The sequence below is a fragment of the Lytechinus variegatus genome, chromosome 18 (genome assembly GCF_018143015.1).
Source record: "Lytechinus variegatus isolate NC3 chromosome 18, Lvar_3.0, whole genome shotgun sequence".
Lineage (NCBI taxonomy): Eukaryota > Metazoa > Echinodermata > Echinoidea > Temnopleuroida > Toxopneustidae > Lytechinus > Lytechinus variegatus.
In genome coordinates this window covers 14206700-14224585 of record NC_054757.1, presented here as the reverse complement: position 1 = coordinate 14224585, position 17886 = coordinate 14206700, and the positions used below count along the sequence as shown (strand labels likewise).

At 36.0% G+C, this 17886-nt stretch overlaps 1 protein-coding gene across 4 annotated transcripts in view; it reads left to right on the top strand.

Moving 5' to 3' along the window:
- Positions 1-17886, top strand: part of LOC121431617 (putative mediator of RNA polymerase II transcription subunit 26) — a 34652-nt gene that overhangs the window by 6172 nt on the left and 10594 nt on the right. For 2 of the 4 annotated variants that reach the window (XM_041629199.1, XM_041629198.1), the window contains exons 3-9: positions 960-1111; positions 2821-2991; positions 11604-11724; positions 12626-12758; positions 14479-14639; positions 15007-15669; positions 16835-16967. In XM_041629199.1, the coding sequence (XP_041485133.1) occupies positions 960-1111; positions 2821-2991; positions 11604-11724; positions 12626-12758; positions 14479-14639; positions 15007-15669; positions 16835-16967 (1534 nt within the window). The remainder of the gene's footprint in view (positions 1-959; positions 1112-2820; positions 2992-11603; positions 11725-12625; positions 12759-14478; positions 14640-15006; positions 15670-16834; positions 16968-17886) is intronic. The other 2 variants (XM_041629196.1, XM_041629195.1) reach the window with 1 other exon arrangement.

Genomic DNA, 17886 nt, shown 5'->3' with positions numbered 1-17886 from the left:
TACGATATCGGACAATCTTTGTCACTTGATAAAGAGTTGCAGCGGCACTCGAAAGCTCGTGAACTTGTAAGCTAGTGAACACTTTTTGCGAGAGTGATCACGAATTTCCTAGAAAGCCAATGAACACTTTTTGCGAGAGTGATCACGAATTTCCTTGTTGACCATAGTAGATTGCGAGACAAATGAATACCCTCTAGCGATTATTTCAATCCGCAATAATGAACCTATTTAGTATCATTTGTACAATTTCTTGGCTTGTGCTCTTTGCGTAGTGATGTACATTGTAGGTGTCCAGAGTGTTGTTGATTCTAAATGTTGCCGCCATTCAGAACCTTAAGAGCTTGGTCACATTCAAGGGATTACGATGAGCACTGAGAGAGGGATTAACCTCCAGAGCTTGCCTGACCTGTCTGATGCTGTGCAAACTTTGTTTTGAACTGTAATCTTTTGTTGTTCCTGTTAGGGCTGGAACAAAACTCCAGAAGACACTTTATGTTATTTCTCCTAATCGTCTTGGTACATGGCGTAGCTTGATAGTACATGGCGTAGCTTCTGGAACAAAACTCCAGAAGACACTTTACATGTATGTTATTTCTCCTAATCGTCTTGGTACATAACATGGCGTAGCTTGATCTGGGAATTGCCTTTGGAATGCATGTTTAGTGGCATGAAGGCTATGTGCTTGCTCGTACTCTAAACAAGGAAAGCCCTTTGATAAGCAGCAATGGAAAATCAAGCAGAAGCCCAAAGAACTGAAACTGCATATTGCAAAAATGTTTTCATTTTTCTTGTTGGCAATGTTTAGCACACATGTGTTTCTGCCAGTATGCATGGAGATCTGTATTTTTCTAAGGTTTTCATTCTCTACTTACATGTAATTGCTTTATCTTATGTTGCCGACAGGTGTTGGAGAAGTAATGACTCTAGCTTAATCTTGAAATTTAATTATTTTTGTCTAGGAATTACCGAAGACGGTTTGACGAAAGGGCTAGATCTGGTTGAGACTGCTGCCAATGCTGTCAAGAATCTTCAGTCATTGTTCATTGTTACCACGACGATAAGACCAGAATCCAATCATGGGGGAATAGAGTTTGAAGACCAGACTCAGAAGGCAAGTTTTACTATTGTGAGGGTTTGAGACTGAATGAAAAGTAGATGAAGCTGATGTAGATAATCTGCAATTTATCATGTGTAACAGCAGTTTCTCTATTATAGAATGGACACAGTAGGTAAGGTTAATTTTACGATAAAATGGAATATGAGCATTCTTTTTTTATTTGAAAAGTAGCAAGGATCAGGGAACAATTTGCTTGAATTATTTGATTAGCATCATTATAAAGTCTTTTGACAAATGTCTAAATTACATACAGTCCTATGTAAAGAAAAATTATGGCACACAAAATAAAAATTGTGTAGCTGTCTTACAACAATTTGAATTTGAAAGGTATTTATCAGAAAACACATGGCAGCCCAAAACGGAATTGGGTGAAATTTACATCGTACTTTAAAAGACAACAAATAAATCTATAACATCTTCAAATCCTGACCAAATATTGATAACCATGGATAGAGGAAGAAAAAAAATGAGAAAATTAGGAATAATTGACAGGTAACGCACAGGAGAGGGAGGGGGGGTAGAGGCAGGCAAGAAGTTAAAGGAGATGCAGGGAGAGTACTCTGAAAGCAGGAGAGGGGATATAACAGAAAAATGGGATGCGATACCAGGAAAAATTATTTCCTGAAGTTGAAATTGAGTGAATCCTTACATGTACATATATGCACCTGTTTGATTTTAAAAACAAAAGAAATATTGGTTCATGTAATTGTGAGATATGTTTTGCATCTTTCAACATATTTTATTATCAATTTATCCATAATCTGAATATCAACCAGTCTTTCTTTTAATACATGTACTATATTCTCTGCATTGTAATGATTTCTGCACAGAAATAGTACCTTATTTCTCTTTTCAAGTCCACCAAATGATGATGGAGCACTTGTGTTCATGTTGGGATGTTGTCGTGTTGTGGTTCCGATGCGATTTTTGTCTTTCAATGAGAGGGTCATGGGTTCCAATCCAGACTTGGGGTGTTTTCCTTAAAGGGGAAGTTCACCCTGACAAAAAGTTTATTGTAAAAATAGCAGAAAAAATAATAAAAAATATTGCCGAAGGTTTGACAAAAATTCATCAAGTAATTAAAAAGTTATTAGAATTTCAATTATTTGATTTGTGACGTCATATGCGAGCAGCATTCCTACATAGCGAATGGTAAAAAATCAATGAAATGTCATTTTCTCAGAAAATTGAAAATGGTTTTCACTGTAACTTTTGTATGTCAATAGACAAATCATTTCACACCCGATCATGAATAGAAAACAAAATTAAGTCATCAGGAACCATACGAAATTTGAAATTCATGCATTTTATATTACATAACACATGGGGCAGCTGCTCGTTTATGACGTCACAAATCCAAAACTTTGAACTCTAATAACTTTCTTACTCTTCAACGGATTTTCCTCAAACCTTCACCAATATTATTTACTATTTTTTCTGCTATTTTTACAACAAAGTTTTCTTCAGGGTGAACTTCCCCTTTAAGTAAGAAATTTACCCACATTGTGCTGCACTTGATCCAGGTGAGATGAATGGATACATTTAGGCCCTACCTGGCAGTAATGATAGCTTGAACGTCCACACTGAAAATGGCAGTTCCAGCTAAAGTCAGGGTAATTGTAGTAGTTTTCTTGTAGAAGATTATTTCTAGATAGATTATGCTATATACATGTAAATACCTATTATTATTATGCATACTACAGTCCACTGATACAGGCCTGGTCGCATTAGAGTATACAGACGTTGTAGCTGAGGAGTCCAAAGTGATGGTAAAGACTGAGCTTCCAGAACAAGGAGATGCCAATTTGCCAGTTGAACATGGAGAATTGTGTAATCACTTGGATAATGAAGAGGAAATCGATGAAGGCATGCTCGTAAGTTTCCCTTCATTTGTAATTGCAATTTTGCCATATTTCCAATCTTCAACTTGAATGATATGATTGTTTTGAAGACAAGTACAAATGTGTGCGTCATCAATGATAATGGTGTTGTATATTCCTCAATCTATATGCCTCTGCCCGTTGTAGGTGTTTGCCATCTATAGGGTATACAACAATCCTGACCGCAATTTCAATACGCGTGATCAGTCAAAATGTTGTCTCGTTTTTTTCATGTGCAAAGTCAAGGCAGTGCCGAGACGACGATTTGGCTGATCACGCAGCTGTTGTTTGCTTTGCTATGTACGGTACACGTTTCCAATGGGATTAGCGCATTTTATCACCAATTTGTACGGCATCGCAGCGAATTGAAAATCCCAACATATCTCAGAAACTATAATAATTGCTGCCTCGAAATTTAAGTAGGCATACATATACACTGTATATATAGAATTTTACTTTCAATTCCTGCAAAAATCTCAAGATTGATATTTTTTTTACAAAATTGACTGATAGGATGGTTCAGATGAAAGCCAACGATATACATGCTCCTTCATTAATGTTCCACATACTGTAGTGAAATTTCATGTCATTTTGGAGGTATGATCCCTTGTAAAATATAAGTAAACAAATTGGTAAAAGAAAGAAGGACATAAACATGCTACTTTGGTGAAATGAATACTGTGTTCCAACTTGGTGAAATCACCTAACTATATTGATATTTCTTGTTCTCACAAAAACAGAAGAGTATTCAATCTCGGTGCGTGCATGCATATTGATGGGATGATCATTGGATTTTAGAGTCATGAGGTCAAAGGTCACCATAATCATTTTGAATTCATACCTGTTAATGTCTCATGCTTAAAGTAGACATTTATTGCCAATCACAAAATATGAAAAAAGGAATCTATATATGAGAGAGTAGTAAGGTCTTGTTTGATACTATCTATCCTTTGTCAAACCAGTGGTCAGTGACATCGTCTGCTGTGGTGTGAACTGTGAAGTGAGAGCATTATACAGATCTATGCCTGAGCAGATTATTCAAGATGAACTCAATTTGTTCTGGTTTATTGCGTTTTCAAATACATGGTCACCCATTTGTGATCTGGAACAAATTGAAATTACCTCCAAAAAAGGAAAATACTGTATGGGAATAAATATGATAGCATGTGTATGTGTACTCTGTGAGTGAGAGAAAGATAGACCCTGTTCTTATTACATTCCTAAACCTAGGGTAGTGGAAACTAGTGTACAGTCACATGTAATGGGAACAGTGACACGCTTGGAGCGGTCTTGGAAGCAATCTTAAATTTCCTTCCAGACCAGTTCGGAAAACCACCTCACGATGTAGTTTTCAAGATTGCTTTGCCTCATTAAAGCCTGTGTATAGCTTTGGTAAAGGGTCAATAATGTGATTGATAATCGAATATAATCTAATATGACAGTCTTACTGAAGCGTAGAGACCATTAGATATTTTTCCAACTGCACTTCTCTGAGAAAATTTCAAATATTCAAATCTTGGATATATAGCGCCCTCTCTCGGCGATGCTTGTTTTAAATTTAAAAAATGGGCATTCAAGCACTTATCTTATAAATTCAGTGATTAGATATCCAAAAGTTACAGACAAAGAACATATCTTGAAAGTTTCAGCCCATTCCATGATTTGGAATAGGATTTAATTGAAAGACAAAAACACACAGATATTTTAATTTGATCGGGTGACCCGATCAAGTTAAATTTCCATGTAAAATCGCAAAATTTATCCTGTAAAACACATTTCATTTCATATCCTCCACATCATAACTGTTATAGGGCATATCCATTCATATTAGCTAGCAATGAATTGGAATAGTGATAGGTGCATTTGGGTGGATTTACCAAAACTATACACAAGCTTTAAACTAGTTTAAGCATAGAAGAGGACAAAATTGTTCATCGGGAAATGTTCTGCATGCGCAAGTAATATAGTGTGTGCCTGTTTGGCTTATGCTGTGGTTCAAATTTTGTGCGAAATATGTTACTCCACTGAGAGCATTCCCATAGCAACAAGATCGCTTTCCGTGAAGTGGCTTTGAAAACCACTTAAAGTGCGAAACTTGTTTTAGGACTGTAATGAGAACGGGGTCATAGTTAAAGAGAGAGAAAGTCATCAAGTATTGGACATGGGAGCCTTATTCAATGAACTGAAAGTTGGTCCTACAAGTCGTAAGTTAACAAAAGCGAAATAAAGGACACAGAAACCTACTTACGCCTTTCCCGCAAAGCTCCATTTCTGTGAAAACAAGTTGAGTACAGATTTCAAGTTCAGGTTCAGATCACACTCGTCACCATCAAAATACCGTGTGATGAACATCCATGGGTAAGTTGAGGCACTAGTAATGTCAGTTTCGTGTCTTTAAAATTAAAGCAGTGCTCCACAACTTGTTGCATAAGGTACAGGTGAGAAACTGCATGATTTTAAATTCTTACTCAATATAGCATTAGACCTTCCTTAGTTTTAAAAAGTCAGTCGCTGGTCTATATTTAACTTAATTCTTAGGTCGAGTTAGTGTCCCGCTTTCACTCGTTTGTTAGGCTAGGCCTAGACTAGTCTTTGAAAAAAGAGTGTTCTAATGTATAGACGTAGATCTAACAATATTAGAGCTAAGGCTAGTCTGAATTGTTGCCGTGATCCAAACTTTGACAGATGTTACTTTAGTTTAATAACCTCCCATATCTGTAAGAAGTATGTACAAAGTAAGAGAAGAATACGATCTACACTGTATGCATTATATTTTAATGGCTACAAAATCCATTCTATTCACATCTAGTAATATGTAGGTCAGTAGAACTATAGATCTAGGCCACTATTCTAGGCTCTTGTTTTTATGGAAATTGGCTTTTTTTATTAAACTGGAGAAGAAGAAAAAGATCTATGTCGTTACATTGGTTTGTCTCTAAACGATAATCACTATAAAAAAAAGCTATGGTTAGCGTAATCTCATACCAATACTACAGTCTGATATTAGATCTACATGTAACACTGGCTCAAAAGTTAGTAGACTGACGTCTACGTTCAGGGCTAATCTAAGACTCTAACACTTTTAATTTAAAGTTAAAGTTCTTTTTTTTTTCCAGTGCATTCTCTCATTAGAGACTTTTGATGTAAATTTTCACTTGCTTTTTGTGCACTTTGTTACATCTAATGAAGTTTGTAGTGCAAAAAAGAAAATGTTCAGCATTTGATTTTCATTTATGATTTGTTGCAAGAAACTTTCAATTGATCGCAAGTCAATCTTAGGTCCCAAAATAAATTGACATTCAGACATTTCATTGATAATTTGTGATTGATTGATTGATGGTCTGCTTCTTACACCAACAAGTATAAATTAGTTTGCTTTCGCTAGAATTTATCTGTCATTTGTAAATTTGCATAGCTGCAATTGATCGCAAATATTTTTTGCATACCCCCCCCAGTCTCAAATCTTGATCAGTCTGCATGAATTTTATATTTGATTAAGAACTGGAGTTGTGTTTGATAGCAACTCTTTTAGCAACAGGTTCCAGATCATCTTTCATTCATGTATGAACCTGCTTCTCTTGGTTTATTTTCATTTGGTCCAATGCCAATTCATCCAGTTGCCAACTCGTCTACTTTTCTTTGGTCTACCATCAGTTTGTCCAGTATCCACATGGTCTAATTCCCATTTCGCCCACTCACCATTTTGTCTGATAGAAAGTTGGTCCAATAGCCATTTTGTATACCTTTCGGTCTACTTAGACTTAGTGTTCATTGGGCAAAATGAATGAAATGAAATGAATATTAGATCAACTGGTTATGAGACAAAATGGTCGTAGACGAACTGGTGATTAGACAAAGTGATGATTGGACCAAATGGTTATTGGACCAAACGGTTGTTAGATGAAATGTTTATGGACGGAATGGCATTAGACCAAATGAAGGTAGACCATGTTGTGAGTGGATGAGTTTGCAATTTACCCTTCTTTTTACTGCAGGGCTTTAAAGAGAGACCTTTGCATCATAGAGGTTCCTAAATTACATTCATCGTCTACCCGTTATCGGTGAGGATTCGAGGACGTGAATGACGTCAATTTGTATGTTCGTAAGATTCCCCGCATACTTGAAACATCCTAAAATCTAGAAGAAATTGAGTTCACTCAGTCAGTATAATCTGCCTCAGACACATATCATTGTCATGCTCTTACAAACACAACATCTGTAGTAAGTTACAATGTATTAAAGTGCTGGCTTGACTTTTAGAAAGTTATCAAACTGGACCTCGCTCTCAAACAATGATTTTATGAAATGTATAGGCCTACATGTATGTACCTAAATCCTAATTATGTCGAAATTATAGGAGGGAAAAAAAACCTGAAGGGGGAATTCATTGTTGAAGGGAAAAATGCAAATTTTCACCTTAACATTTCTCATGCCCAATTTTCCCCTTTTCTGAGGTAAAAAAAAAAAAAAATTGTGATTACGGTCTTAGAGGGTGTGTGTGTTCATGTACCTTGCTACAAAGTTTTGATCTTTTGGATGAACTCCATCTTGAGCTTTGCAATGTTGGAACAATTTATGTGTATATCCTTTACGCCCCCAAAAATATGTTATGGCGAATATGTATCTTATTTTATTCCACAGTATTAGATGTACCAGTATATCATCATTATCTACCTGGCATACATTTGTTCTCTCCAATAACTCCTATGACATCCCTAAGTTTAAAAGCAATAGATTGTGCCCTAGTGAAAATGAGCGACATCTTGTCCAAAACCCATCCTATTCTTGAAAGGTTCAAAGGTACACTTCGACATGACGTGCAGGGTCGCGCTGCATGCGCAAAGCAGTCAACTTTGCCAAAGGATACAGTGCTAAAGCAAAATGGTAATAGGCATTGAGACAAAGAAGAGGAAGAAGAGCAAACGTGCTTAAGTTTTTACGTCAGTAAGGTCTGACAAAACACTGAAGCAACTTTGGCGAAACTCCACTCAGAGGATGGCAATGTAGGGGAAATATATTTTAAGAAAATGTTTGCCATCTTGAGGAAGCCATAGAACACTACACACAAGTTAAAGGAAATACGCTCTCATCAAATGAGTTACAATGGTTAAATAATGGCCGTAGTATTGCGCATACAGCGCGCAGCCTTGCATGTTATGTCAAAGTGTATCTTTTAAACTTAGAGAATACATGTAGGCTGGGTTTTAGACACAGTCTTGCTCATTTCCACATGGGGCTTTCTATACTTTTAAACTTAGGTATGTTAATAGGTATTAAATGGAACAAATGTATGTCGGGTAAATGATGTTATAGTTAATAATGTAGAATAAAATAAGATATAGATGAGATAGATTCGCGGTAACATGTATCTTTGGGCATACACATCAATTGTTTCAACATTGCAAAGCTCAACATCGAGTTCGTCAAAACGATCAAAACTTGTAGCAATGTACATGAACACGCGCTCTAGGACCGTGATTACAAATAAATTGTTTTACCTTCTGAAGTGGAAAATTGGGCATGAGAAACTTTATTATTCCCCTTCAGTTGATTTTTTTTCTCCCCAAAATTTACCTTGTAGGATTTTGGTGCATATACATGTATATACATATATAACATCTGTTTACAACCTGCTAACCTGTTTCATATTATAAACGAATTGTATATTGATGCATATTGTAGTTATAGTGAAATAACTGTCAAATAATTGGAGTCAAGTTCAAGGAATGCTGGGTTACTTTGCTACTGGGAAGCCATCATCAGCTCTATTCAGAGTCCAAGCTAGCTTGGTTTACACACCAGCTATTTGCCACAGGATGATGACCCGACTCTCGATCGGGGTTCCGCTCTTGTGTCCCCAGGTCCCTATTCCCTGTGCCCAGATCCCGCATCAGAACTCCCAGAGCGGTTATGAAGAAAGAAACTAAAAATAAGGGAGTCTATGTGTTCTTACGAAGGACACAAGTGCTCTCTGGTGTGAAGTCACATGTACCTCTGATGAAGCTATAAATAATCCTTCAAATTCATTTATTCCACATCTCTTAAAAATAGGGTACAATACGTAGTGAATCAATCTAATAGAGTAAAAACAACAATGACAGTTGTACAATTTAAACAACAAAATAACAAGAAAAAACAAAGTAGTGAATGGGATGTGAGGGTGTAAAAAAAGCCATTGGCCTATCTAGGCTACTCCCTTTTTACATTCATTACTGATAGAAAAAACAAAACAATGTCTTCCAATTAACTTTTGAGATTGAAATCAAAGATCTCAAAGTCAAACCAAATCAGTAGACTGGTATAGAACAAAAGAAGAGTAATTTAAAAGCAAAAATAAAGTAAAACAAAAACAAAGTAAACAAAGACATATATACCATATCTGACAAGCTTATTCAATGAGTAGTACAATTATTTAACACATAAGATTTACATTTTCTTTTGAACGAGTTTAAAGAAGGACATTGTTCCATTTTAGGGGGCAAATTGTTTCATACGAGTGGTCCACTATAACTTTTGATTTGACTTTGATATCTGCTACCTCTTGACAGTCTGTAATAGCATTTTGTGTTATATTTTGAGCATTCAGTTTTAAAGGAAGTGTCTTGCTGTTTCAAAAATTGCATTTAATAGTAGGATGTTTGATTTCATCCAATATTGTCCAATTCTTTACAGTGCAAAATAACTTCACTATATTCTTGTGGTTCAAAAAACACAAATGCTCCTGGCCTCCTGCTATATATTTCTGGATTCTTTTGAAAAGGGGATATACATGTAGTTTCCTTTCATCCTCTTTGCTATTTCTGCATGTTATAGTTTTATTGTCTCGCCCACCAGAGGTGAAGGCTAGACTTAGGGATCCAAATGTCGTCCGTCCGTCACAAACCTGTACTGACACATAACTCCACGATTGGAAGTCGCTTTTCAACCAAACTTGGTTGGTAGATGGACTTGGGGGACCTGCATGTTATGCTGCAGTCTGAGGTCACATGGTAAGGTCTAAGGTCATTTTTAGGTCAACGTTAATTTTCAACCAAACTTGGATTGTAGATGGACTTGGGGATCTGCATTTTATGCTTCAGTCGGAGGTCACATGGTAAGGTCAAAGGTCATTTTCAGGTCAACGTTAAAGTTTACATGCAAGACTCTCTTATGACATCTAACTCCGCAACCGTAAGTCACTTTTCAACCAAACTTGGATGGTAGATGGACTTGGGGATCTGCATTTTATGCTTCAGTCGGAGGTCACATGGTAAGATCAAAGGTCATTTTCAGGTCATCGTTAAAGTTTACATGCAAGGGCTCTCTTATGACATCTAACTCCGCAACCGTAAGTCACTTTTCAACCAAACTTGGATGGTAGATGGACTTGGGGGACCTGCATGTTATGCTGCAGTCGGAGGTCACATGGTAAGGTCAAAGGTCATTTTCAGGTCAACGTTAAAGTTTACATGCAAGACTCTCTTATGACATCTAACTCCGCAACCGTAAGTCACTTTTCAACCAAACTTGGATGGTAGATGGACTTGGGGACCTGCATTTTATGCTGCAGTCGGAGGTCACATGGTAAGGTCAAAGGTCATTTTCAGGTCAACGTTAAAGTTTACATGCAAGACTCTCTTATGACATCTAACTCCGCAACCGTAAGTCACTTTTCAACCAAACTTGGATGGTAGATGGACTTGGGGATCTGCATTTTATGCTGCAGTCGGAGGTCACATGGTAAGGTCAAAGGTCATTTTCAGGTCAATGTTTAAGTTTACATGCAAGACTCTCTTATGACACCTAACTCCGCAACCGTAGGTTACTGTTCAACAAAACTTGGATGGTAGATGTACTTAGGCAACCTGCATTTAATGCTGCAGTCAAAAGGTCACATGGTAAGGTCGAAGGTCATTTTCAGGTCATCATTAAAGTTTATGTGCAAGGCTCTTATGACAAGTGTTATTCCATCCCAGTCATTTCACAATGAAGTTTCGATATAATTCTCTTGCGTGCCCTCGCAAATCACGATATTTCTGGTTATTTTCATAAGTGGGCGAGACACAAAATTGCTTTTGCCTTGTTATACTATTTGATTTCCTTTTGCTTAGTTTATTGGATGTCGATTTGGCATACACGTACATATTAGTCTTGAGCCAATGATGTGTGTAAGACACATTTTTACAGATGTGTCAGATATTGTGATGCCACAGTAACAGTGTATTATGTCAAAAATTAGGTAAAAATTTTTTGGATCAAACTACTTCCTCAGTTTTTTGCCAATGCTCATCAAATGTGGCATAAGCATTGGTCTTGGGGGTAAATTCTTGCATGACCCATTTACCAAATATGTTGAAAACTGTGATGCCAAGCTCATTACATGGATGGGGTTATTAATTACCTTCAGTGATATTTCTGGTATACAATAGGTAACAACCTTTAACATTGCTATCCAGAAGATGTCACCAGGGGTCAAACCTGTGCCTCAATTGATAACTTCCCCAACATTCCTTGGATTACAGACGCACACCACAACACACAGTTGTGCTGAAAGCACTTACTTTTTAAGGTCTGTCACCTTTTCTTGAATGTTAGTAATACTATGTAAATTATCTTATTTTTTACAGACCGGGAATGCCATGTTACAACTTCTTCAGTATGTACCCCATAATGAAGTTTATGAGGAAAGTATGCCATGGGAGACTGAGGAAGGAAACCAAAGTGTGACAAGTAACACCCAAAACAAAAGTAAGTCAGGTTGTTAGAAAATTTTATGCTTTATAGTTTACTCTCTTACAGCACTTTAGTATTATCACATATTCGTTAATGTATTACTGGTTGGGGTAAACTGCTCGGAGACCAAATAAGATTTTTTTTCATTTTGAATTACCCCAAAAATTCAGGAATGAGCATTTTCCTGATAATATTGTGAAACAAGGTGTAGTCACTCTTTGAATATGTGGGATTGCCAATTTACCATTGTTACAATGTTTTCTGATTCAATATAGATGCTTACTTTTGTCCTATGTGCATACATGTAAATTGAGATATTTTTTATTTCATGTAATGACATATCAAAAGAAATAGTGAGAGACACCAGCTTATTGTTTGGGTACCACTGTAACGTGTTGTGCATATTTAAAACTGTTATATGAATTGAAAATAAGCACAGCTTTCTTATTCTTCATCCGATCTTGATAAAATTTTCAGCACTATTCTTGTTTGATTTCTCTGCATTCATTTGTATCCATCTTGGGCATTTTGATCCACTTGAACTTTAGTTTAAAGGACAAGTCTACAACAACTTTTTTTTTAATTAGCGAAACTTAAAAATTCATAACTTTCCTATTATTCATCCGATTTTGATGACATTTTTAGTGTTTTTGTTTGATTTTCTCTATTGATGCAAATCAACGTTTTTCTGAGGTGGACTTGACCTTTAAGTACTATCAGAAATTTATTATTGAAATTTTGATATGAGATGTTATAAGTGAGAAAGTAAAGGGGCTCAATGCCTTTTAGTATTATGTTTAAATTAATTGATGATATTCTTACCAATTTTCAATCAAATATAATTATTTTGTTGTGAACCTTTATCTAAATGGACATATTGACACCATGAATATCTCTTATACAATTTTAACTATAGGTAAGAGATTCCGCAATATAAGGGATTGTCCAATCTGTTCTGAAAAGGTGGGAGACATGTCAAAGCATCTGCAAAGAAAACACAAACTTGACGGACAACAGCGAAAGAAATATCTTCTTGCTGCACGGGCCAAGTAATTATACTTCCATTTATCTTTATTTAGGGCAGAAGAGACAGTAGCCAATTCACCATTGGCAGATTGATGCTGCTGGTCATTGGTGCAATATCTGATTGACCGTTGAAATGAAGGAATACAAAATGAGTTCTCAGAGTCAAAGACTCACAAATTAGGCAGTTTGAGAACGTAATTGCCTGCATGTTGCATCTGATGATGTCAACCAGTTTACACCTTTTGCTATTTCCAGTCTTTGGAATAGTCTTCCTTTACATACCCGTCAGTCCACCTCTCTTGAATCCTTCAAATCTCTCCTCAAAACATATCTCTTCCTGTCCCAATTTATTGTAATTGTTTGTGATTATGGTCGTTTTTGTCTCACCTGCATATCAGAGTGAGACTATCGGCGCTGCTTTTCTGACGGCGGCTGCGTCAATACCAAATCTTAACCGAAGGTTAAGTTTTTTTCTTGCCCACCAGAGGTGAAGGCGAGACGTAGAGATCCAAATGTCGTCTGTCGTCCATCCGTCACAAACCTGTAATGACACATAACTCTACAACCGTAAGTCGCTTTTCAACCAAACTTGGATGGTAGATGGACTTTGGAGACCTGCATGTTATGCTGCAGTCTGAGGTCACATGGTAATTGCAAAGGTTATTTTCAGGTCAATGTTAAAGTTTACATGCAAGACTCTCATGACACCTAACTCCGCAACCGTAAGTTGTATTTCAACCAAATTTGGATGGAGGATTGGCTTGGGGGACCTGCATGTTATGCTGAAGTCGGAGGTCACATGGTAAGGTCAAAGGTCATTTTGAGGTCAACGTTAAAGTTTATGTGCAAGGCTCTTATGACAAGTGTTATTCCATCCCAGTCATTTCACAATGAAGTTTCGATATAATTCTCTTGCGTGCCCTCGCAAATCACGATATTTCTGGTTATTTTCATAAGTGGGCGAGACACAAAATTGCTTTGCCTTGTTGAAATGACGGCATAACTTAGAAAGTATATGGACTTAGTTCATGAAACTTTGCCATAAGGTTAATCAAGTATTACTGAACATCCTGCCTGAGTTTCATGTCACATGACCAAGGTCAAAGGTCATTTAGGGTCAATGACATTTGGCCGAATTGGGGGTATCTGTTGAATTACCATCATAACTTTGAAAGTTTATGGATCTGATTCATGAAACTTGGAAGTAATAGTAATCAAGTATCACTTAAAATCCTGTGAGAGTTTCAGGTCACATGATCAAGGTCAAAGGTGAATGAACTTTTGCCACATCGGGGGGGGGGGGGTATTTGTTTAATTACCATCATATCTCTGTAAGTGTATTGGTCTAGTTCATAAGACATGGAAATAAGAGTAACCAAGTGTCACTGAACATCTTTTGCGAGTTATAGTATAGTTATTTGCGAGTTATAGTAGTTTTCAAAGTCAGCACTGCTGCTGTATTGAATCGCGTGATGCAGGTGAGACCGCCAGAGACATTCCACTTGTCTATTCTTACCTTTACTTGACTTAATTCTTGTTATGATATGAAATATGTTCTCTGATTTGTATTATGATTTTATGTTATTCCTTTGTTAATCGCTTAGAAACACATTGTTATTTTAATTTTTTGAAGTACTGGCCTTGACTTCATCCCTGGTCTTTCAGTATTACAAATTCAAGTTCCATCTAGTTTTTGTTATCAAATGATGTAGCGTAAAGAGAAGACTGTGTTTTTTTCTGCAGAGTTCCAATACAGAGACAAAGCAGTATCATGAGTGGAAAGATGAGAAGGCGCCGCCGCAGTGATTGCCCCATCTGTGAAGGCAAAAATTATACAAGCTTATCAAACCATCTATTAGCAGTTCATGGGATGGGCAAAGAAGAGATACAAACAACTATAAAAGGTTATAACCAGTGCTTTTTACAATCACACTTAGATTAGATGAACATATTGAAAAAAAGATACTACATGTAATACATTATATTTGATTGTTCTATTCTCTGATTCAGCGTTAAAGGAAAACTGAACATGTTAGTTTTTCTACATTAAAAAAATTAATTCTCTTAGTTATTCTTGATTATAATGTCAACTGGAAATGGCAGTGGGCTGTTAAGGGTTGGTGAATTACATTCTTGACACACATCTATACATGTATATTTATGACCTTAAATAATTACTGTATACATATTCATCAAGATTTTGTGCGTTGTAAGACTGCTATTCGACAGAGGATCAAATTTGTCTAACACTTTTTTTTCCTATCTATACAGCCAATATGAAAGCACAGAAATTAAGTCGAATGAAGGAAGTTAGTCAAGCAAAGAAAAGTAGTCAAGCCAAGAAAGATAGTCATGCAAAGAAATGTAGTCAAGCAGAGAAAGATATTCAAATGAAGGAAGATAGTCGAGCAACAGAGTTTAGTCAAGCAGAGAAAAATAATCAAGGAGAAAAACTTCAAGTAAAAGAAGTTAGTCAAGTCAAGAAAGATGGTCAAGCAATGGAATACATGTATAGTCAAGTACAGAGAGTTAATCAAGCAAAAAAGGATAGCCAATCATTGGAAGATAGTCAAGTAGAGACAGGTAGTGAAGCAAAGGAAGATAGTCAAGCAGTGGAAGATAATCAAGCAACGGAAGATAGTCAAGTAGAGACAGGTAGTCAAGCGAAAAAGGATAGTCAAGCAATGGAAGATAGTCAAGTAGAGAGAGATATTCAAGCAATGGAAGATAGTCAAGTAGAGAGAGATAATAAAACTATTGGAGATGGGAAGGAGGATGGCAGAGAAGAAGAAAGAGGAGAGACACACCTAGAGAAAGCTGATGAAGTGGAGGAGCAACAAAAGGAGGAAATAGCAGAACAAGAAATTGATGATGAAAACCAAGGGGTGACAAGCGGCACCAAAAGGGAAAGAATTAAAACACACAAGACAGGCAGTAAGTATATTTTACTGAAGATATGCTGAAGATATTAAATAGAGTAACATTCACAGAGCAAAATGCAGAAAATTTCATCAAAATCGGATAACAGATAACGAAGTTATTGAATTTTGAAGATTTGCATTACTCCTGTAAATCAGTTCTAGGTATGTCTTCATGAGTATTCATTAGGTGGGCTGATGATGTCATATCTCCACTTGTTCTTAAATGGAGACACATTATTCACACATGTATGAAAAAATGAAACGATCATGATTTCATGTAATAACATAAAAAGGAATGTGGGGATGAATATTCAGGACGACATGCCTAAATTGTTTTTACAAAATATTTTGCTAAACTTTAAAATCCAATAACTTTGTTATTATCCGATTTTGATAAAGTTTTCAGCATCTTGCTCTCTGAATTTTACTCTATTTTATTATTCAAACATAAATATGCTCATCCAGGTGCATCCTTTTCAAAACGAGGGATCGACTGCAGCCAAAGAATATAAATCAAGTATGAGGGCTGACTACAGAAATTTAGTTTGCACTTGTATTGGGATAAATAGCATGTGCATATTCAGTTCCCAACACCCTCTTTTACACCATGCCCATTAAATCATAAACTATATAGACCCTGTATTTTGCACATTGTGGTCAGTTCTGTAGACCCCCATTTAGAAGTTTTGTGAGGCACACTCATTCATTTATTAATTTCATCCGTATTCCTGAGCCTTTCTTTAAAAAGTACATGATCAGGGTTCCCAGCCCATCAGGGAAAATTATTTTACTTTTTTTTAGTCGGTGGAAAAACCAGGGAATTTGATGTAAAAATACCTCAAATCGGAAAAATGCCTCAAATGAGGGGAAAATCAGGGAAATTTGATCAGCCCAAAAGTAAAAAACAAGGTAGTCAGTCAGACTCTGTAATATTTTGTTGCTTATCAAACAACTTCCATTGAATGACTGGTTATGGTGATACTATTTAGTTTGAAATTATGATTTTAAACTGAAAATACATGTAATTCACTGCAACAACTTAGACGACATGCAAAACTGGGAATGGGTTTAAATAATTATGGAATTTTTAGCTTCAATCAGGGAAAAATCAGCGAATTATGTTTTCTTGAAAAGCTAGGAACCCTGATGATAGTTTCCTTTCACAATATTCATCACAGGTAAGGGATTCCGCAATACGAGGGATTGCCCGATCTGTTCTGAAAAGATCGAAGACATGTCCAAGCATCTGCAAAGAAAACACAAACTTGACGGACAAGAGCGAAAGAAATATCTCCTTGCTGCACGGGCCAAGTAATTATACTTCCATTTATCTTTATTTAGGGCAGAAGAGACAGTAGCCAATTCACCATTGGCAGATTGATGCTGCCGGTCACCGGTGCAATATCTGATGGACTGTTGAAATGAAGGAATACAAAATGAGTTCTCAGAGTCAAAGACTCACAAATTAGGCAGTTTTGAGAACTTAATTTCAATTTGATTCAATTCTGTTTTTATTGTGAAATGGTACATGACCAAAGTCCAAAGACTCATCATATTTACAAAGTAAAAGTGTACATGTATATTATTAAAAGATTACACATATCACAATTCTAGTGCTAGACAAATAATCAACAAATAAGGCCAAAAAAAAAATCATTTTTGACAATTTAAAAAAAAGATTGAAATTGATTGAAATTATAACATTGTAAAACTATCCTTGTCAAAATTAAATCAGCAAAGTTGCGTGTATTAAAATATATATAAATTAACATTTACACTTTTAAAATATCATGATTAAAAGTCATGCATATTTAAAACTAGAAAAATATGTATACAAAGAAATTGTAAATAGCAAGACAAATCAAATAATATAAAAGTCCTATAAAGATTTCCTGCATGTTATATCTGATGATATCAACCAATTTACACCTTTTGCTATTTCCACTCTTTGGAATAGTCTTCCTTTACATACCTGTCAGTCCACCTCTCTTGAATCCTTCAAATCTCTCCTCAAAACATATCTCTTCCTGTCCTAATTTATTAAGTATTAATTGTAATTGTTTGTGATTGTGGTCGGTTTCTATTCTTACCTTTACTTGACTTAATTCTTGTTACGATTTGAAATTATATTAAATATTTTCTGATTTGTATTATGATTTTATGTTATTCCTTTGTTAATCGCTTAGAAACACTTGTTAAAAGCGCCATATAGATTCAACGTATTATTATT